The sequence below is a fragment of the Opisthocomus hoazin genome, chromosome 11, assembly GCF_030867145.1.
Source record: "Opisthocomus hoazin isolate bOpiHoa1 chromosome 11, bOpiHoa1.hap1, whole genome shotgun sequence".
In the NCBI taxonomy this organism is placed as follows: domain Eukaryota; kingdom Metazoa; phylum Chordata; class Aves; order Opisthocomiformes; family Opisthocomidae; genus Opisthocomus; species Opisthocomus hoazin.
The window spans coordinates 15191598-15213822 of NC_134424.1; the positions used below are offsets into that span (position 1 = coordinate 15191598).

The window sequence follows — 22225 nt, forward strand, 5'->3', positions numbered from 1 at the left end:
AAGCTGCTTTTTCAAGGAACTCTTCTGATTTTTGAGATTCAGGTCCTCTCTTTTCCTTCTGTCCATTTACTCTGAAATTTCTCATTAGGGACACCTGCTTCTTCCTATTTCTTCTTGATTCCAGCCTAATGAAAATAAATGTTCAATACAGGTGTAATATAGAGAATATTTGTTGTCTGTCTCACACAGTGTAAGCTTTGCTATTTGCTTCTCACACCTGCTTCCAGCAGAAGGCTTGATCAGATGGTAAATTCAAGGTTTGCTACTCAGATAATATGAGAAGTGCTTGGTGGGTTGGACTGGTGGACTGGGGTTTGTAAGAGCAGGGGCCCCGTCATTCTGCCCTGTAGTTAATGGAGCAGTCCTCTCTGCTTCTTGGTGTGTCTGGGCTGTGGAGCATCAGTAGTTCTCTGTGCTTGGGGTAAGGGCACCAGGCCAACCTGAAGTGCTATTTCATGCTGGATTTTTTTCTGAAAGTATTTCAGAAGGGATTGTTCTTTAAAAGCAGTGCAAAATAATTGTTCATTTAAAAGACGTAAGCTATAAATACGCTTTTGTAAAGCATACTAAGTCATGTAGTTGGAGAGACAAGTTTTCTGTCAGCCTTAGACACACAATTTTATGATAATAGTCTAAAATTAATAGTGACTGAATTTACATGTCTGTGTCACACAACTAGCTTAGACTTACAACTCTGTTGTTGAATATACAGATTTTAAATTTCATGCTTGTGATCAGTATGTCTTGTTTTTAAAGAAAAAGCTTTAGAATACCAATAATATTCTGAAGTTTATTTTCTAAGATACATGCACATCCATAATGGATTAACAGCATGTTTTAACAAACCATTTATTTGCTTTAGGAGTGACAGAGAGAAGCTGTTTCAAACAGGATCTCTCATCACCGTCTATCTCTAGTCACCTCCTACTGAACTTAAGGTTGAATACTGGGGGTCACGAGGGAAAGAAAACAATAATTAAAGGGAAAAAGTTGAGCTGTTTTTTTTCTCCTTCGGTACGATTAGCATGTGAGAAGCTGGCTGAGTACTTACTGTAGATCATTAGTTCAAACATTTCTGACTTGATTTAATTTTAATGGCGACGTTTTAAGTTGCATTTCTATATTTTATGGAGAACAGCTTAAGTAGTAAAGGCAGGAAAAGTTCTTATTAGAAGATCTTGTTTCTATAAAACTTTATCTTGGAATTCTGTTAGATTACAATTGGACTATTTCTAAGAACTCACCTCACCTCCCAATAAGTTGTCATAAGTTCTTTTATTAAAGCCCAGAAAATTATTCTTAGACTAACAGAGGTGGGGAGTAAAGCAGGAGTGTTTACAGAGTTCACTTCTAAATTGACTGTGATAAGTGGCAATGCAATGTATTATGATTAGAGGTTTCTGGGAGACTCTTTAAGAAGGTTAACTGCAAGGCAGCTCTCAAAAGAAAGCATTTATCTTAGTGGTCATCCTTCAGTGTTTTATACTACTGAGATTTTTTGTGGGTGGTTAGAACCATTTTTTGTGTTTTATTAGCTGTATCTTGAATACCTCCTACAAGCTGAATGACAGTCTAGGGTTATTAAATCTGTTCTTAGTATATTTTTTTATCCATAGTTAATCTTGACTAAATATATGCTAGTGAGCAACCCTTTTTTCTCAGTTGTTGCCCATATTTGTTAAAGAAATTATTCCATTTGACATTTGTTTAGGCTGCAGTTTGATAAAATACTGTATACAATATACTTTTTCAGTTTGGCATTCAACAGAGTCTTTCATGGATTTATTTCTTCTTGCATTATCTAATCTTCCCTTCTAGTATGCTAAAGCTTCCTTTTCATATTGAGTAATATTTTTCACTCTGAGACAGACACTTTCACAAAAGCATGCTCTGTGTCTCTATTGCTAGAGATCTATAAGATTGCATTTTTCAGGCGTTAGGTTACATTTATAATTGAGTTGCTTTGGTATCATCTGCTGTCTCTAATCCTATGTATGGTATTTTTCCTTAATTCAAATTGTTCATTAACACTACTTCCAGTGACTTCACCAAAAGATTGATATGATTTTATACTTTTTGTTTGTCTAAAAGCCATGTCTAGTATCAGATTAATAGTTGGTAGGTCCTCCAAGGAAAGGCATCTTCGTATTTCACTAACACTGAGGAATGGCCTATGCAATCTAAAGTCATTGTTATCTGTAATTGCAGTCATGGAAATTTTCACAGAAAATTATATTGTTCTTTCTTACTATAGATGTAGAAACTTAAATATAAAAGGTCTTTTCTTCCAGTTGTAGGTATACTAGCAAGCGTATGATGGAAGCAGATAAAACATGACATTAACTCCAAGGACTGCTGTCTTAAATGGGACACAGAGTAAATGAGCTTAAAAACGTGGAATCGTTGAATTATTGGGTTGCTGGTAAGGTCTTATCTTAGGGCAAGATCACCTATACCCAGGTCATTTGTAACAGACATTTGCCTAAATTGTTCAAAAAGACTTCCAATGGTGGTGACCATCTTTTTTTTCCCCAGCTATGTCTTCCAGTACTCAATTGCTATTCATACTTATCTGCCATTATCATTAGACCTTGGCTAGATATTAGGAGGAAAAAAACCTGCAACTTCTTATCCTGCAATTTGTGCACATTACTTCTTGTTCTGTGTTCCATGGATATGGAAAAAAATGTTCTATTTCAATTTAACATAGCATTTTATATTCTCATTATCGTCCTGCCACTCATAGACTATTTATTCTACTTTTTCCAATGTTTTCTTGTCAGTTGTTTCTCTGACTGCTTTTGTTACTCTTCCCTGAACAGTCTCCACATTTTTCATGAAGATTCATATCCAAACTGGAATCAGTATTCCAGCTAAGATTTTCCTGAAGTCATGTAGATCAAAAGAATCACTTCTGTCTTGCAGTCTATTTCTGTTTATACTTCACAGTATGATGTTTGCCTTATTCACAACAGATCATTAATATGGAGTTCCCCCTTAGTTTTGTAGACGGCGTCTTTGGTTTGTAAAGACATTTTTATTCCTGTCTTCATGGCACTTGAAGATTCTCCCAGTCTCAAGTCTCATTGAAGTATAAGAAGTAGATTTTCTAGTCCATCATCTGTGCAGTTAATGAAGACATTAAACAGAGTGGAATCCTGAATAGTTTGGGCTGGAATACTGCTTGTGTAAATGAATTAATTCCTGGCCATTAGGAAGGAACTATTGTTTTAGTCTTTTCTTTTGTATTTTAGTATGGAGTGACATAAAGTATACCAAGATATTTGTGCAAGTTTCTTGGTACTTCTCACTGGAATTAGTACTGTAAGCCCTGATCTCGCAACTGCAAGTGTGCTCGTCAAGAGACTGGTATATTCACTGTCTTTGTATTAAGGTGACTAGTTTGAGGTAGTAGGTTGCTGTGGAGTAGAATGCAGTCAGGCTTTGCCAGGGAGGAGATGCTTCATTTCACGAGTTTTGCTTTTCCAGGGAAAAGTTCTCCCTCTCCTCCTTGTAATGAGCAACATTATTGTAGTGGAGGATATGTACATTGGGAATCCTATGAATTACTTTATGTATGTCAAAGGAAAAATGTACAGAATAATTACCAATGTGGAGCAAATGCTATTAGATTAAACTTGTATTTTGTTAATCTGAGAGTTTACCTAATTTTACCATGTACAGTTAAAGTGATTTTTCTTGGCGTTAAAAGTACTACCCTGTTATTTGTATAACAGATTAGTTTGCCAAAAAAGAGAGGAAAAACTACTAATAGTGAAAAGGATTACTCTTTATAAATATTACTGTTAAAGAATGTAATTTAATTCAGTGGTCTAATAAATTATTTTAAAATGTATTTTATTACCATAATGTATTAAACAATAAGGAGACATTTTGGCTGCAAATAGTGATAACATCTCTATAGAACTGTATTTGGATAGTCATTTTTTTTCCTGACACAGTAGATAATTAGGAATTATAAATTACACTTACACTCTCAAGCATGCTAGCTGGACAGTATATCAGACTGTATGTTGTTCTTGGTGCCAGTTCAGGTCTTGATTTTCAAATATTCTTACACAAAAAGGCAAGATGGGTTTCAGTTTCTAGCAGCAAAGTGGAAGTGTTTTACTCAGCTGAGAGATTTAGACGAAGACCTTGCCACCTGTTTACGTTTTTGAATGAAGTTTACTTCATGTTTGTAAGTGAGAAAGTCATGATTGTGAGCTGTTTTGCTGGCATGTTAGCCTTGTTCCTAGTGGTCAGATGATCTCATTTCAAATGTTTCCTGCAAAAATGGTGATACTAAATTTTTAGCAGGGTGACTGGGCAACTAAAATAAATTGCTTCTGTTAAACAGGTTTGGTTCTTTCATATGAAACGTGAAGAACGTTGACAGAGTAGCACAGCAACTTTCACAGAGAGGAGTAAACCAGTGTGTGATATGTAATAAAAGAGATATGATAATGTAGAGTTCTGGGTCTGTCCCTACAGGCTGCTTCACAAATGCTTGGATCTCTTCACTTATGATGCCTTACCACCACGGGAAAGTTATTTTTCAACTTCTATCTCCCAGGGACTTAGTGGAGGAACTGTAACTCTGGTAGTATGCTAGGTCATGCAGAAGTAAAGGAGGCCGCTTTGGTTTCTTTAGATGCCCTGTCACAACCTGCATCTTTATTTTGTACTCTGTGAAATAATAATAAAAAACTGTTGGCTCTCTCTGTCTTCCATCTTTTTTGAAGTAGTTAGTTAATAAGGATGTGAGCAACCAACATGTATCATTTGGTAGAATATTCAGTCCTGCTGTGCTGAACTGTTGTTAACCCGGATGCCTGCTTAAATGCCACTGGATTATATATTTGAGGTTATTACTGTTCAGATTATCCATGATAATAGATGCAGATAATACGCCGACGTACTCCACGAGTATGTCTGTGCAGACAGGTGCAGACAGATGCAAGCTTGCTCTGCCCACAGTCTGAGTAGGCTATATGTGGGCCAGTTCCAGTCTGGAAGCCGTCAGCATGTTGTGTGGCACTGTGCCCAAGCTAAAACACCTTGTCTCTTAGATAAATGAGGCTTTACAGCTTCTGAACTGAAGCTGACTCACGTTCGGGCAGCCTGAAGAGTACTTGGCAGTGTGAGTTTGCATTCAGCTGCCCGTCTCCATAGATGCATTCGCCATTCCCCATTGCTGTGGAAGGACTTCAGTAGAAATCATCATCCTTGTATTCTTGTGCAGTCATCTCTCAGCTTTCGTAGGTCTAAGGCCTCCCAGCTCCACTTAGGTTTACTACAAAGATAAGAATTAAAAAAATATATTGACAATAATCTGGGGGGGCCAGTTCAAACTTGTGTATGTGCTGTGGGTTTTATTCAAATCTTAGAGCGTCTCAGTGGAGCCCTTATGGAGTCATATGATAGCAGCTATTTCACATGACTATGGATCTTTATTTCCTGGGATGAAGTGTTTGGTTACATATGTCCCCCAGATAGGAGAAGTGGTATACTGAATGGAATTATCCTGTGAGCCACGAGACAATAGAGAAAGAAGATTCTCTTAGCTTTTCCTTGCAAAAACATTCTCATAACTTCTGGTTGGCTTTCATCATCCCTGAACACCATCACCTGAGAAAAAGCATGCTAGGGGCTGCAGAATCCAGAATGCAGATTTTTCAAAGCGTGTTGACTGGCTTTCCTGTCCTGTGGAAGGTTTTACCTTGTCTGCTGCTTGAAAGTGAGACTAGAGAGTGTTGCACAGTTGAAGAGTTAGGACCACAGCAATGTGTGATAGTTTTGTCTGGCAATACAAAAAAGACAGATGTCAGTGAATCCCGTTATCAAATGTTGAGAAGATACCAAAGAATTCAGTAGTTCTGACTCCTCTTCCTCACTAGTCAGGTTTGTGTTTCCAAGGTGAATTCTGAGGCAGTGAAATAACCTAAACTTTGGAGCAGAAGCGAAATTTCAGTATAGCTTCATGTAGTTAACCAGTCAATTTGGAACTTCTGTTTGTGGCTTTTTATAGCTGTAATATGTGTTACACATAATTAAATAACAGTAGATGTCATTAGAAACCTTGTAGATGGCAAGCATTTACTATGAAATTTGCTATTAGATGAGCAGACGTATTGGGTCTGGCTGGGATGAAGTTAACTTACAGAACTTGGGAATTAATCTAAATGTATTATAAACCTTGGAATTTCTGAGATTTCTTTACCTATTTTCATTCTGAGTGTGTTTGGTTTGTGATGGTTATGTCAATGTTTATCTTCAGATATTAAATAAGTTTATAATTAGACTGATAATTATGGTATCAGATAACTGTAGAGGAACTAACCTAATCTTCCTTAATTTAGAAGAAGTGTATTTTATGTAATAAGGCAATATGCTGTTTCTTTGGCTTTAAAGTCACAGAATACCTATTGCTGACACTTTCTGTCAGAAAGCTTATATTATTACCCCTGGAAAAAAACCCCACCTTCTAGGGTTAGGACACATTTCTAAAACAGAAAAGTACAGACTTGTTTGTAAAAGGTACTGTCGAAAAAATGCTGAAACTGCGTTACATTTTTCTTCCTGTTTGAGCCGGATGCTCAAAAGAGGGCATATTTAGATTTTATATGGGGCATAAATTCTCTGCTTTCTGCAAGATGAGAGGAATTGTTGAATACAGTAGCAAATCAGCTGTCTTCTGTTTCTTATGGAATTGATACTGTATTTGAGCACAACACATGAGAACTCTGTCAGTCTTTTGCAAATTACTATGCAGCAAGTTTTATGCATTATTATGAGGTTTGTAGAAAACAATATACCTATATCTCATTTCAAATTAGCATTATGGATATGTGACCCTCTGATATTTTTTTCTTTAATACCTGTTATTTAAAATAATTAATAGCTTTCATTTAAATTAAGACTGTGGGAGACTTATGGCATCCTCTTTCAAACATCACTTAACAGTGATCAGAATGAAAAAGACAGAATAATAAATGAGGCTATTTAAGTGTATGAATAAAATGCAACTGTTTATCTAAAATTGATCCATGTCTCAACTTTGAGAGTAAAATAAATGGGTTGTTTTTCTTTGACTCCATCAGAAATATTGTCCTATAAATATTTACATTAATACATTAGGAACTTTGAAATAAAAGTGAAATAGCTTTCTTGACATTTTTGCTGGCAAGCAAAGGACTATGAGAATTTCAAACTTCTAGCTCACCTTGACTGTATGAAGTTCATGAGCCTTATTCTTACATTTATTAGCAGTTGGAGCCTGAGGTTAATTTATTACTCATTTATTCATGTTTATTTTTTAATGATTGATCTTACATAGTTCTGGAAAAAGGTGTAGGCCATAGCATATTCTGTTCTAAAAGCTATGAAGTATTATATGCTTTTTCTTGGCTGATAAGTCATAGTCTGTCATTGAATGCATTGCAAAAGATGAATATATTTCTTTTATTTAGGAAAATAAGGGACAGATTATGGCTTTGTCAATGTGCGCATTTTAGAGCGTAAGAAATAATAAGATACTGCAAGATCTGTGTTTCCAACTGCGTGTTGTAAAAATTATGTTTATTGTAGGTCCTTACAAACTATTTATGATGTGCCCCTGCTAGCTTCTATGTAATTCTATATGTTCTGAGTGCTGTAAGTTTCTGTTCGCTTTATGGAGATAGAGAGGTCAAGATTCTGAAGAAAAAGATTCCTCATGAATAATTAGATCAAGGAACTTCTTTTCTAGATATTATATTTTACTTCTAGAATTATAGTTTTGTGGTGACACAATGAATAATAACAAATCCATAGGATTTAAGCAAATGTGAAGATGTCCAGAGATTTCTGTACTGAGGTCTTCAGGGTACCAAATTAACAGGATAGCATAAAAATGTGGTTTATCTGTATTGCTTTGCTTTTTATTATTCAATCTGTGTGATTTGAATAATTCACAACAGATTTATTGAAGACATTTCTAGAATTCAGAAAAGTGAATTTAAAAAAATAAATACCAAAGATTTTTAAAAGCAAACATTTAACAGAAATTTTGTTAGATATTGTATTGTAGTAAAATAGCCTAAGGTAAATGTTTTATGAAATAGTTAAATAATGAGAAATCTACAAAGAGAACTTTTTGGTCTAAAAAGTTTATTTCATAATTTGATTAGAATTGACAATGTTTGCTGTTTAAAGGGTGTTCAGAAGGTAGTGGATTGTTCTCGTAGTGATTAAAAGAAACATCTCATGTAGTATAATATAGTAGTATATGTTCTGTTTTAATGAGAATGTAACAATTTTTATTTTATTTTATCAGACAGGAAGCTTTGCTTGCTGCAATTAGCGAAAAAGATGCAAACATTGCCTTGCTTGAACTGTCTGCTTCAAAGAAGAAGAAGACTCAAGAGGAAGTAATGGCTCTTAAACGAGAGAAGGACAGATTAGTACATCAGTTAAAACAGCAGGTGGGGAGACATTCATTTTCATACTTTCATGGAATCAGAAAATTGGCATTATTTGCATTTGTATGATTTCATCCTAACTTGATATTGAAAGTCTTCAAGCCAGATCTGATATGTGACAGCAGTTACAAAAGGTAGGAGGTGTGCAATGTTGAGTATTTATTGCTTCTTTATGGTTGTTACGTATTTAGCCGCATGTTTGCTTGGCGCATATTATATGCAGCCAATACGCTTTCTTTTTTCCCTCCTCATATAGCTTCCAGCTGTCTTCATTATGTGAGGCAGAGAAGAGCAGATGCTCTTTGCCATAAAGCCAGATCTGTCTGTTCAGTTGACTCTTTCTAACTTTTTCTGTTCAGTTATTTGCTTATCTGTTGTTAAATAATTGTGTTTTCAGAAGGTTTCAGGCTTTCTGAGAGGTTATCTGGAAATTGTGATTATCCTTAAAATAAACTCTCAAATGAGTAAAAATCACCCAGTCTTCAACACTGTAAGTCATTTGAGGTTTAAAAAAAAACCCCACCTAGTTACAAACTCTAGAAATAGATTTTCTCAGAAGCAAATTTATTTTACGTTCTGCTTTATTAATGAGGAACATAACCATACTAAACACAGTACAAATGTACCAGACATAGTACATAGATCTCTTCTCTGTCTAATTAAAATGTTTAAAACTTTGCATACTCTGCAGTAGCTACTCGCCCTGATTTTTAAAAGGTAATAGTCATAGCCAGAAGAGGTACTGTAGGCAAGAGGACAAAAGATGTTCAGATAACCTAGGTAATAAAGACCTGTGCTGTGTGTCATGTGTGTTGCTAAACACCTTTCCCCTTTCAGAATAGGTGAAAAAGATGAGAAATATGTTTTTGGACCATGTCTGGAGGTGGTGTATCTGATGGTTTCCTTTGTGTGACATTACTGAATTCTGTAATTATTGTTTGAGGGGGAGAAAACCTATCGGCAAAATCATTCTGATCTCCTTAGCCTGTTCAAGTAACTACTCTGCTGTCGGGCACTGTGCCACTTTACAAATGAGCATGCCAGGCTAATAATGTTTAGGACATACTGCATAGTCAATGTTGTGATTCTTCATTCTGAATCATGCATTACATGCTGTAGAACTCCATGCACTCAATAACAGAAAGTTAAGGAAAGCCCTTGCTGCTATGCTAAATTCCCTATAGCTCTGACCTCACGCGTGTAATCATTATCGATTTTTCCCACAGGTCTATAAAAATAGGAGACAGCCCCTAAGCATGAATTTATCATCCACTTGTGATGTTGACTTCATTACAGACATTCCAGCCAAGTACCTGTGGTCCAGCCATGCCGCACTCATGTCTCAGGTCAATTAGCTGGCCAGGAGACATTTCACCCAAATTTTATGTGCTAAATAGGCAGACGTGCTTTATGCTTTTTAGTACTTCATCCCACTGTGCTGCATCAGAGCAGATGATGTTACGTTCCAAATAGTTTTAGGGATTTTTCTTTTGGTTTGCTTTAGAAAAGAGAAGGCAGTTATTTCCTCTTTTAGATACCTTGTTGTTTTCACCTTTATCTTTCATTACTGAAGAGTAAATTAATACAACGTTTAGTCATGTTCTGTGATACGTCATGGATATTTTTAAAAAGTTCATCAGAGACTTGGGCAAACTGGGTTTTTTTTGTTGTATTTTAGTTTTGTTTGGTTTTGTACCTTTAAGCTATTGCTGAAAAGTGTTCAAAACATTCATAACTTGCTTCAGACAGAGTAAAGGAACAGCAGAAGAGGATTGCTAGAGAGGCATTGTTTTGGATAACTTCAGTTAGAATTGTAACCAAATACTTCAAATACCTCCATTATTTATAGTGATAAAGATCTTCAGTAAAGCTATTTAACTAGATTAAATTGATGCCTAAATAATCTCCCTGTTATCTCAGACACCACAAAAAGAAGAGACACCAGGAATAGGAATGTGGTTTAACTAGGTCACCACTTTATTACACTTAAGAATTATCTGATAGTATAGATTGTAGAGATCATTTATACTTCTTTAATCCCTTTGGGGAGAGCCACTGTCAACCCCCAAAGCTTTCACATGTGCATCCAACACAAAGTCTTGTTAGCGCTAGTCTTCCTTGCTATGGCTGTACTGGGTGGGGGGGGAAGTGATGGATTCCACACTGTGTGATATATCCACCCTGTTCCTCAGTTTTTGTGAGAGATGCTGTCTCCTAATCTATTTCTGATTCACTAGAACTTCAGTGAACGATCAGCTGCAGCATCAAATTTTTTCTGATAGCCTTTTTGTCCCATTCCCCATTTCTACAGCTATTCTACTGCTCAAAGAAAGAAGAAAAAAAAGGCCAATTTCTCCAGCCTAATGTGATCATGAGAGATACTTATAAATATTAGAAGATGACTCACTAGATAATGCTAAACATTAGGCCCCCAAATCCACTCCTGTGCTATACTGTACGTAAAATAAAGCATCTCCTGAACGTAAAAAATACTGTTATATCTGTTCTGTGTTGCTACAAAATTGCTTCTATTACAGGTGCATCAACTTTAGATTTCTTCATTAAACGTAAAAATACTTTCTGCTATGTTTCAGAAGGTTGTTTTACGCCACTTAGTTATCTGTCTTCCTATTACAATTCCTGTGCTACTTCTAATGTTCTCCAAATTTTGCTGAGAAGTGTTATTCTTCAGAACCAGACTTTCATTTCACCATTGTGTTAGACCTGCGAAACAGAAGGGCAGTTGTTGCAGTGTAAAGCAGCAGTTAATACGGATTATGTCTTAAATCCTGTAGCCAAGCTATTGGGAAATCATTTGTAGTTATTTTAGAAAATAACAATTTTTAAAAAGTGCAACATTCTGCTTCAAGCCTAGGATGCTGGTTTGCTATTGCTATTGAAGTGGTGGCTTCAGTGTCTGAGGTAGGATCACTGTAGCTTCGAAAGTCCTCTGCTGATATGAGAAAGTAAGTACAAAGGGCTTTTTTTGAGAGCGCTACAAAGGCTGTTTCTTGAGAGACAGGAGGAGAGGTATGTATGTGAATTAATCAGAATCCAGGATTTCTGACTGTATACATGAAATGCCCAGGAATATCCTTGTTGAGGCATAAGAAGGGAAGTCACAGTCTTCCTCTGGAAAATCCTGCTGCTGACAGTAAATGTCCTAGAGTCAAAATTTTTGTCGTACAAAAAAAATGTGAATACTCCTCCTTAATATTTCCATGTGCAGGAGAGGGCCAAATATTGCTCTTTCACTTAACTCTGATGAGGCGAGTGAGGGCTGCAATTTAAGGGAAGGGGTTGTGGAGTTTTAATGGTTCTACGTCATAACATTTATAGGTGCTTACCTAGCTGGAACATCAAAATGTTTGCAAATTCATCTACTGCTACTCAGAATGCTGTACAAGAGCTGTGGTGACTTCCACTGCGTGAGGTCATTGTAGACATCAAAAGCCTGCTTCATATTTAAAGAGATAGGGCACAATATGTAGTACATGTCTTAAAGGTTCAGGAGGTCAGTTCTATGAAACTCAGTGGAGTAACCCAAAGTATTGAGGTTACTCATAGCATTTTATTGTTATTGGATTAAGGCCAGAAGAACAGATTCTATCGCTGTACTGTAATGTTTTGCAGACTTGCACGGAGATTGAATTGCCTAAATGCAAATGTAGCTGCTTTTACCACAGACTTACACTGTGAAAAACTTCTCTAATCACTCTGGTAGACTCCTGAAGCGTCCTGGTGCATTTTGTATTTCAACTGGAAGCTTCTTGCCTCTCCAAAAACTTCCTTAAGGTCGCTTCAGAAGAATATTAGCATTATGCCACAGGCAACGAGCATGAAAAATTCCATGAGAGGAAGTACCAAGAGCTTTTCAATATCTAGGAGTAACAGGCTATTGTCTAAACAGGCACCATTCTGGCACAGATAAAACAAATACAGTGTATTGCCTGCTTAGGCATGGATATTCATCCTATTGTATCCATGTCATAAAGTGGATGTTATTTTATATTTTTTTATTTTTAATGTGGTTTGCCACACAACAGTGAAGTCCGTTGTGATTCGGTTTGGTGGCAAAGTATTTACTTCCCAAATGCACCCCTTCCTCCCCCCCAATTCAAAAAGACACCGGCATCCTTTTCTTTTTAATTAATCAATTATTTTTGAGTCATAAAATGTCAATATTTTCCACATTGACAAGTCTCAGTTGAAATTTTAAGGTATTTTTTTCTCTTTTTTAAACAGTTCATGATTTAATAATGCTCCTAGCACCAAATATGCAGTTGAATGCCTTTCTCCAATTTTTCTATTCTAATTTTTCTGGCCTTTGGAAATGTCAAACAGATTGTAAACGACCAAGACCTTGATTTTGAAGTAGTTTGTCACAATTCTTCACACTGAAAAAGAAAAAGAAGCATCTTAAAGAAATTAAATATACTGCCTTTTTAAGGGAATGAGAACACATGTGATCACCTTCCCATAAGAAATGAGCATATTTAAGTATGATGAGTTAAATACATTTTAGCAGCTGTAATCTGTCAGTTAAATATTTATTGTTTAGTGGTTTAAATAAATGGGAAGCATAGTAATGCACTCCCAGCAAAACAACCACTGGGATTGTTTTGATTCATACACCAAGTGCTGTATTTTGAGAGCCATAGAACTTTGTTGTAGGCTTAAAAAAAACCTTTCAGAAATACAGTATTAAACAAGATCACCACGTGGGCTTGGCTGAATGATTGCATAATATTTATAATCACCCTGGCCAAGATTCCTTCTGAGAATTCTGAGACGGCTATTTTTAGAGAAATTTGTATAGTGATGCAATCCTTCATGAAATAATTAAAGTCCGTTTTTAGAACATCTCAAGAGATTTTGGTAAGAGCAGAAGACATTGCTATGTCACCGATTCATTCTGAACTTGGATACTGTGAGAAAATTTCCCAGTTGCCTCTTTTCACTTTCAGGATACAGAGCCAAAAGTGTAAGTGGAGTTGGCCAAAATGCAAGGTCTTCTAACTCCTTAAGAGCATTTTATTTTTCTTCTCAAAACATGAAATCAGAAACCTTTCCAGTGTTTTCAAGACTGCAGGTGTACAGAATACTCTGGCCAGAGGCAAAGCTGGTGTTTGGCAGTCTTCTCTAGTCTATTAGTTCACTACTCTATATTTCATCACATGAACATATTGCTAATGAAACAAAAAGGGTGAGAAACAATCAAGGAATTTTAAAAATCTGTATAACGACAGTTTTTCAGCAAATTAACCACTGTTTTCTCTTGCATGCAATACATAGAAGTATTTCTCACTAATTAACATCCGAATATTTCAAAGAACTCTTTCAGTAGCGAAGGAATAAAATGGAATTGAAGGCAGTGTGTTGCACTACGTATACTGTTCTAGTTAAGTACATCAGTAATAGAGCTAATGTGATGTTATGGTGATGACGTCAAGCACTCAAGAACAACTAAATACCCCAAGTTATATTTTCCCTGTTAGATTAATTCACCTGTATTGCATTGTGTATTTTATGATATTCGAAGTGTTTATATTACTGTTTAAGAGAATAAATAGGATTAGAAGTTGTTGTGATTGTGATTATTCTGGCAGCTCAAAACATTCTTCTGCAACGCTGTGCATTAACTAATTGCATTTGAACCCTCTAATGTTTAACAAGTATGGGAACAAAAAAGTCTTCCAGTGCTTTCTTGTGATGTCTGGAGACATTATTGTCTGTAGACCTTGTGATCAGTAGCACTGTCCTGATATTGTGTTGGTTCCTAATCACTATTGCTTCTGTTTCTGATATTGTCAAACTAAGTTAAAATTTCTGATTTCCTTGAATTTCACATGTGACAATATCATGAGAGCACAGAATACTGTATCATCATCATTATTATTTGCACAGATCTACTTCAGAGAGAGATTTTATTGTGCAGTTGAGTCTGAGTGTTACTGCACAATAAATAGAACCCATGTTATGGAGCCGTTCACATGGGTACTGCAGACATATTTGTCCATTGTGCTTTTTTTTTTTTGTCTTCTGTTTGTACTGGTCACTATTGCTCATAATACTGGTCCTGCTCAAGCTTTAAGCACTTAACTTTGAACAAAGGAGTAGTCTGAACTTTTAAGTTTTAGGAGTTTTAGTTTTGTTACCATTATGCTACACAAGCTCTTTGTTTTATTTTGGGCAGGTAAGAGTAGATGTTCTAGTAACTTCATATATTAAACTCTCATATGAGGAAAAGCAGTCTGGTTATTTTTTTCCTTAAACATTTTCAGGCAATGTAGCAAAATGGCTATTAATCTCTGGTTTTAAATGTGTCTGTTCAGATCCCATTGACATCAATACAAGTAGCCCATGCATTCAGTAGCCTTAGATTGTTTTACTATCTGAAAAATTCTTGTACCTTATACTTTTCTATTAATTATAAATACCCTAAGGCAATATTTGTCTGTGTCTTAACATTGGGTTTTTTTATCTTCATTTGTACTCAGAATTTTGAATCTGTATTTTTGAATCTGCATCTGTAATTCTCATTTTTGCTAAGTACAATCAGCTTAGATATAAACCCAATGTGGACAGAGTAGTGTAGTGGTGAAACAGCAGAGTGCCACTTCTCCCTGTAGCTTAAGGCAGCAGGTTCCATATGGCATAAGGTAAGAGACAGAATGTGTGGGTGTAACTAATAGCCTTTGCCGGATCAAATTAGTTAATTCAGAAAAAATGTTCTGTGTTGGAAAAATACTGAAAATGTTGGCAGCGCTCACACAAAACATTCCACATATTCTTAGTAAGATTTGACATTTCAAATTATAAAAGTTGAAGGACTCAAGTCATAGCTGGATATGGCATCACTTTTTCCTCCTTATGTTCTCGGGAATCCGGATTCTTTCAGATGGTATTTTTACACAAACATTTTCCAATGAGAGGGGTTTTTTTTGCCTTGTAGCTTATAGCAGTCAGGCCCTGAAGGCATCACAGACCTGGTACAGAAGTCCTTTCCTGCTTTGTAGTTGGTGATCTGCTTTAAAATCTGTTTCTGTTTGTTCTCTGTTCGGAGTTTTTTAATTCTTGAAGAATTGATATCTTATCTTAAGCATGGCCATCTCTAATGGCACCCTTTTTCACTGGTGATAATCTCATTGTGAATTTATACTAGATCCTCTCAATAGCTGTAGTTGTCATAACGCACTTTGTTCAGACAAACGGTTTAACTCCACTGAGACTAAATGAACAGGTAGGTAATGCAGATATAAAATAAGGTATATGTTAACACTGGAGCTTTTGTAATTTTTGTTCTGGCTGATAGGTGAAAATGGGTAGTTATTAAGTATCTCTGATAAGAATAGTGAATATCTCCATTATAAAAATGAGTGAACTCCCAAGCCAAAAACTTTTGGTTTTTTTTCTCCATGAGACATTTTTGAAACAAGTCCTGAAGTTCTACTACAAAGTATCCCATGATAATAAAGGTAAATACAGTCTAACACTTGATCTCAAGTACAGTGCTAATTAGCAAGTTATTAGAATAATATTGTAAAACTTGGGTGTCAAATTTTTCTGCTCCTGTAATGGTGGAAAAATTTATCATTTCTACAGTCTAGCATCAAACAAGAATTAGTTATAGGTAAGGTGTCTCTATAAAGCATATCAAGCCAGTGTTGTGACGTTACCTCCATTTCGTTCCATATTCCAGTATAACATCCATGTGTTGAAATTTGTTTTCTTTATCAATTTATATGGCATACAATGGAAGAAATGTAGTAATTTCAATTTAGGCTATATTTTGTACATGATACAAATGAGAGAGCTGGGCTTGTTAATGAAATTGCAAAAAAGATAGCTGAAATGAACTATTCAGACGTTAAGGACACTGAAAGACAATCAGTGCTACTAACCAGAGATTTGCAGTTTCAAAGGTCTTGCTAGCTACTGAAGTTTCTGATTCATGTCTGGTTTTAAATAATTACTATGGGGAAGCATCTTTTTAATGAGTTATTTCCTGTTGTAAAAAGGAAAAAAACAGAGAACCTTACCTTCTTATGTTGTTTGTCTGCATTTAGTAGGACCTGGCCTGAGATATCCTCAGGCAGCTACTGTTTCAGAGCTTTAATTATGCTTTTTAATGTACTTCTTTGTGTCTATGTTCTTACATAATTCTATGTAATTACCAAGTTTAGTAGTAGGACTTAGACAAATACTTTTAGCGTGACTTTAGCCTATACATTACTAAGTATTCTGTATTATTACAAGGTATTTCCTGCGCTTCAAGCCATACTTTTAATTTACAGAACTTAAAAAGACTTCAAAAATGCAAACTCTAAATGCAGAGACCACAACTAAAAAGTCAGATGGACCATGTTCAAATCAGCATAACTTTGTTCAATCACAAGTGTCAGGAAAGTTGAAATTTAGCCTTAGTGCTTGAGATAAGTGTCTGCTTGGCACTTGGAGCTGCTGCCTGTCTCGGTCTGCCAAGTGTCTAATATCCCAGCTGCTGTTTGTGAGACTGTTATCCTTCAGGTTGTGAAGAGAGAGACTTACTATGAGCTCTAGCTGCTTTCAGGACAAGTCAGTCACATTTTGTAAACTTGCAAAGCAGCAAGTGTAATTTTTGTCAATATCAGTTAAATAGTACTCTAATTAAAAAAGAACTGAAATATACGTAAAACTTCTATGCTTATGTTCAACACTAAATTATCAGATCCAAGTCTCTGAAAAGATCTGCATTGGAAGCTGCTTTGCATTGGTGCACAGGAGTCAGCGTATCTCAATAGAGCAGCAATTGCTTTTATATTTCACCTGGGAGGAGGGTTGGATTTCATGAAAACTTGGAAAATACTCAGTACTGTTTCTTAGTCCCTGTTCTCTGTCCTGTCAAACTGGGGAGGGCAGACAGGGCCTGAAGAACAAGTCTTCTAGTTACGTATGTGTTACAAATTATAACAATTGTAAGATTTTAATGTAAAACATCACATTAATTAAGTTTAATGTATAAGTAGATATAGATGGGAAAAAAAAATTGTATGCATTCTTAGCATAAATGCTTTACTGTGTTCTTTACTTCATATGCAACAGTCACATTTTTAATAAGGTAAAAAAATAAAAAGAGTTAAATGAGGAGTAGCCAAACTTTTCTCCAGGAAGGTATCATACACACTTTTAGCCTGCATGCATCGTGTCTCTCACACTTTCCAAGACAAGTCATACACTATAACAGGAAAAGTAAAACATGCTTATTAGCGCATTTGGAATTTGAACAGGGAAAAAACTGTGTTCTTCAATGGAGGTGGGAAACAAAGCAGCAAAACCCATGTTAAAATACAGTTAAGAGTAGGAATGTAAGAATAGATTACATTATAGTGATGTTATAAAAAGAAAATGCATAATTAAACCACTCAGTAAAACATTACCCCGTAGTGATGCATTCCAACACCCATTCGGTTATGATTACAATAGTTATTTAGCATCTGGAGTTCCTAGTTAGTTACCATACTGTAACATTTTTGTTATCTGTTTGTTACTGATGAGTGCTTGCAAACTTATAGTCTTCATAACTTAAGATTTTTTTCTGCTGGAATTTTCTTGGTGTCTCAAAACTCACTGCAGAAGCAACAAAAAAGCCTGAAATTAATATTATCATGTATTTCTAATGACTCAAGGCAAGAGTGTAGTTTATTTTGGAAATAATAAGCATTGTGTTGCTAGTATTATGCTGTTAGAAGTGGCCTGAATAATTAGCATAAAGTAATACAAGCTCTGCATTACTTTGGAGTATATTGAAGAATATTGAAGTTAACTTCTTCCATGCAGCTCTAGTATTGGCAAAAGATCCTTCAAAACAACGGCCTATTAATTGATCCTCCTGTTTGTGGAAAAGTGACACACAAGTCCTTCTGTCAAAACTAGAATTGGTGGATGTATTTTAACAATTTGTCTCATTTAATCATGTGTTGATTCGGGAAGTGTGTTACCATGAAAAAGAATCGAGAGCTGTCTCAAGGTTAGGCTGTTTAACAGTAAGAGCCTTGGAATCATATTTTTTGCTTCAGCTAGATAATTAGTGAACCAGTGCTCAAAAATCTCTTAACAAGAAGTTTAAGCAAAAGGTGTTTCAGATGAAACTTTGTGATGAGATGTCTCTTCAATTTCTTTTCTAGATAGCAAATTAAGCTCATGATTTGGGTTATTATGAAATCACTCATGTGGTATGCATGTATCTCTAGTAAGCATGAAATGCTCGAAGAGGGTGGAGCTAAATGAGACTGATGTTGAACATGTTTTTAGAGCCTCCAAGACTTGAACTTGTTATTTTTGATCTCAGAAAAACGTTTAGTAGTGGACAGACAACAGAATTGAAATAAATGGAAACTTGCTGAGGAGTTAAAAAAGAAAAGCAACAGTCAAGTTCTAGAAATACAGGCTTTACACAGCATTTAATTTTAATTGTCAGTGTTGCCTCTGATGATTTCTTTGGTCTTAGAAGTCACCATAAGGGTTACTTAGAAACACAGCATTCTCTGTTGCTTTCTGAAATGCCTTTTGTAGCTACTTCTCAGACTGTATTCCTCTGTTACACAAACAGAACAATTTACATTCTGGAGTATTTTGTATTTTGTAATGAACAAATATATGCTGTTTTTGTAAAGTCTTCATTTAGTGCAAACTGTTACAGTTCTTAAACAGATTGTGAGTGATGAATGTAAGTCGGTGAACTTTAAGGATGTTTGAGGCCAAGTACAGCATTTGTTATCCAATATTTAATTAACTAACTTATCAAATAACAAATCAGCTATAAATTGTATTCTGTGGCAGTTAGCAACTTTTGTGTTGTGCAGCAGTGGAAATGAGAAGAAATTCTTCTCTTCAGACGATAACAGTTTTCAAAGAATATGTAAAAATATGTTCTGACATGAAAACTGGTTTTATTTGGAGAGAGTAAGTACAGAGCTGACTTAATTAGCAAACATTTTGTTAACCCTCAGCTAATGGAATTCAGGCCTGAAGCGCTGGATTCATACTAGGAAACCAATTGCAGTTGCACATGCTTTCATTAAATTCAGGGTAGTTCCACTAAGTTTATGCAACTTCTGGATAAACTTGGCAAACTATGTAGTCTTAAGCACACAATTTTTTAGTTCCTTACCTTCTGGATTTCAAAGTAAAAAAATTATTTGTGTTTTCTAAAATTATTGTCTTAGGAAAAAAGCTCAGATTATATCATTTATTAGTAAAAATCAGGAAGACTAGAACTAAAAATCTGACACATGAAGATCTCAGAATGCTTTGTGGAAACATTAGCATGCTTGTTTTCAAATAGTGAGACTGCAAGAAATAGAGGCTAGAATGTGGGTCTCTAGATTTTAAATTCCATGCTTTAATAATTAGACCACAGGATATTTCCAGGATAGCTTGCAGGCCTGATATCTGCCTCCCTCCCATATTATATAGGGAAAAATCCTACCCTATTGAAAGTGAATATTCTAGAAATGCTTTGAATTCCATTAGTGAAGAGAGATTGAGAAGAAAATTCAAAGGAAAGTAATAGCTATTGAATGGTGTTACACCTATATCCCAGAGCAACAAATCTTACTATTTTTCCTCATTTGAACCTCATTCATGAGAGTTTTATTGTTAACTTGATCCAGATGACAGATCAAAGCATAGTTCCCTATTGCCACCTTGCTAAAATATTTTTTAAAAGACAGTTTTAATATTATAGTTTTACAGTTACAGATTGCTGTTAAGCTATTTAGTCTGTTACCAGTCAATCAAAGACTTTCATTTCACTTCAGTAGATCCTTACTTAAACTCAACAGAATTTTAGGAGGACAAGAAATGTCTGTCAGTTTTCTTACAGTGCTAGACCATAAATTCTTTGGTAAGTGGGTTAAAAATTCAGTTACGCATACCATTCATGACCTTGACAGCTTAGCAAACAGTGATATTGAATGATCAAAGACAACTGTTTCAAGCCCTAAGGGTTAATATACCTGTGCACCTAGATTTAAGCTGCTTTTAATTCCTCTATCGTTCCTGTATTTCAAAATGGACACGGTATTTATTGAATGTAGTCAATAAATTTAAAGCAAAAAAATGAGGGAACTGTTTAGGCTAAAACTAATAAAGCTATACATGGTCTGTAGGAGATGCAGTTAATGAATTGTTGCATTTTACAAGTTAACATTTTTTTCTTTCCTACTATAAATCCAAATTAAAAGCTGCTCCTTTTCAGGGGTGGGCCTGGTGGTCACCAGGCATTTTCAAAAAGGACTGCTGGTATGATAATTTTGTTGTCAGAGCTGTGGCTATGCAAATTTTGAGAAACTCCGTTTTCAGGAAAACTGTATGAATAATAATAGTTTTGAGAGGAAAATGTGAATAAGATTTTGAACTATATAACTATTTCAGATATGGAGTAACACAAGCAGACTAACATAGATGCAAATTCTGTGCAGCACAGTTTAAATGCATGTATGCTCATCATTGTAATTTTCACGACTTGTACTATCCAAGACCGAGTTTCCTGATCATCGAGAAGAGTCATACTGAATAATCTGTTGTGCTTTCAAAAATAATTTAAGAAAAGGTCTTGGATGTTCTTGCATAGGAAGTTTTCAAATATGCTGAAGATGTTGAAGGAAATGATGGCAGTTGGTGGTATTTTTCCCTCGCAGTCAGTACTGAAGCAGTGTCCTAACGCATTGATATGAGACCCGGACCATGAGGATTTACTGTCTGTTTGATAAACCAACGTCCTAAAATGTATACATCTTTTTGCGTGTTTGTGTATGTGCTTGTATGTAGGTGTAGGGGTGTGAAGCCCTGGGGTCCTGAGCAAATTCCAATGTGGTTAATTAATTTCTTTCTCAAATAAAAATATACCTGGTGTTTCAAAGCCTACTAAAGACAAAAGAGTTAGCAAGGGAAGCAAATAGAAGTAATGTTACAGATTTTGTTTAGAAGGACCTGGAAAGGATTGTGTTGTTGCTCTGGATGGCTTTACTTTTGTTCCTCTTCCAGAAATCCTCATCCTGCTTTTAAAAGTTTGAAATCATACTATGTTTTCAGTCAAAACTAAGCATACCTGGAAAGTACAGTTTGGTTTGGAAGTATAGCACTCTGATAGCAGCTAAAGCAAAGACAAACAGAACCTCAAAATCTTATTAGCTATCATTATGAAGAGCTAACAAATAAAACCAAAAAGCTTTTAAAAATAAGATTTTGCAAAATATTTAGCATCATTTTAAGAAATTAATGACAATCACAAGTCATGTATAAGTTTGCATAGTTTGATGATCACTTGAATGGAAAAGAAATTCTCATTTCACATTTCTTATATATTTTGCTTCCGCAACAGGCACACTAAAGGAAGCCTACTACAGTGTTAACATTTCTTTGTGCACATTTTACTGCAATCTGGCGTCCAAAAGGAAGAAACATTAGAAGTGGTTTATTTATATTTCAGCACCAAATTAGAAAGATGACATCATTCATTTACAGTTCTTATCCCATGACACGTCTAATCCCCAACACCTCATTACAGGGGACACTTTTAGGATTGCATATATCATCTTGTTTAACTTTTACATTCTTTTATGGAATACAGTTGAAAGGTAGGAAATTTAAGGCTGTTCATTGATAAGAAAATAAACTAATAAAATGTTAGGAGCTTCCCCAAAGAGGTAGGATATTACAGTGTTTACAGTAACTGGGTTATTATTTGTCTGTTAATTCTCCACCTTTTCCACTCATTT

General features: G+C 35.4%; 1 protein-coding gene across 14 annotated transcripts in view; it reads left to right on the forward strand.

The window, feature by feature from the left end:
* Nucleotides 1–22225, forward strand: part of ERC2 (ELKS/RAB6-interacting/CAST family member 2) — a 557034-nt gene that overhangs the window by 397181 nt on the left and 137628 nt on the right. For all 14 annotated transcript variants that reach the window (XM_075432855.1, XM_075432854.1, XM_075432857.1 and 11 more), the window contains one exon: nt 8318–8465. In XM_075432855.1, the coding sequence (XP_075288970.1) occupies nt 8318–8465 (148 nt within the window). The remainder of the gene's footprint in view (nt 1–8317; nt 8466–22225) is intronic.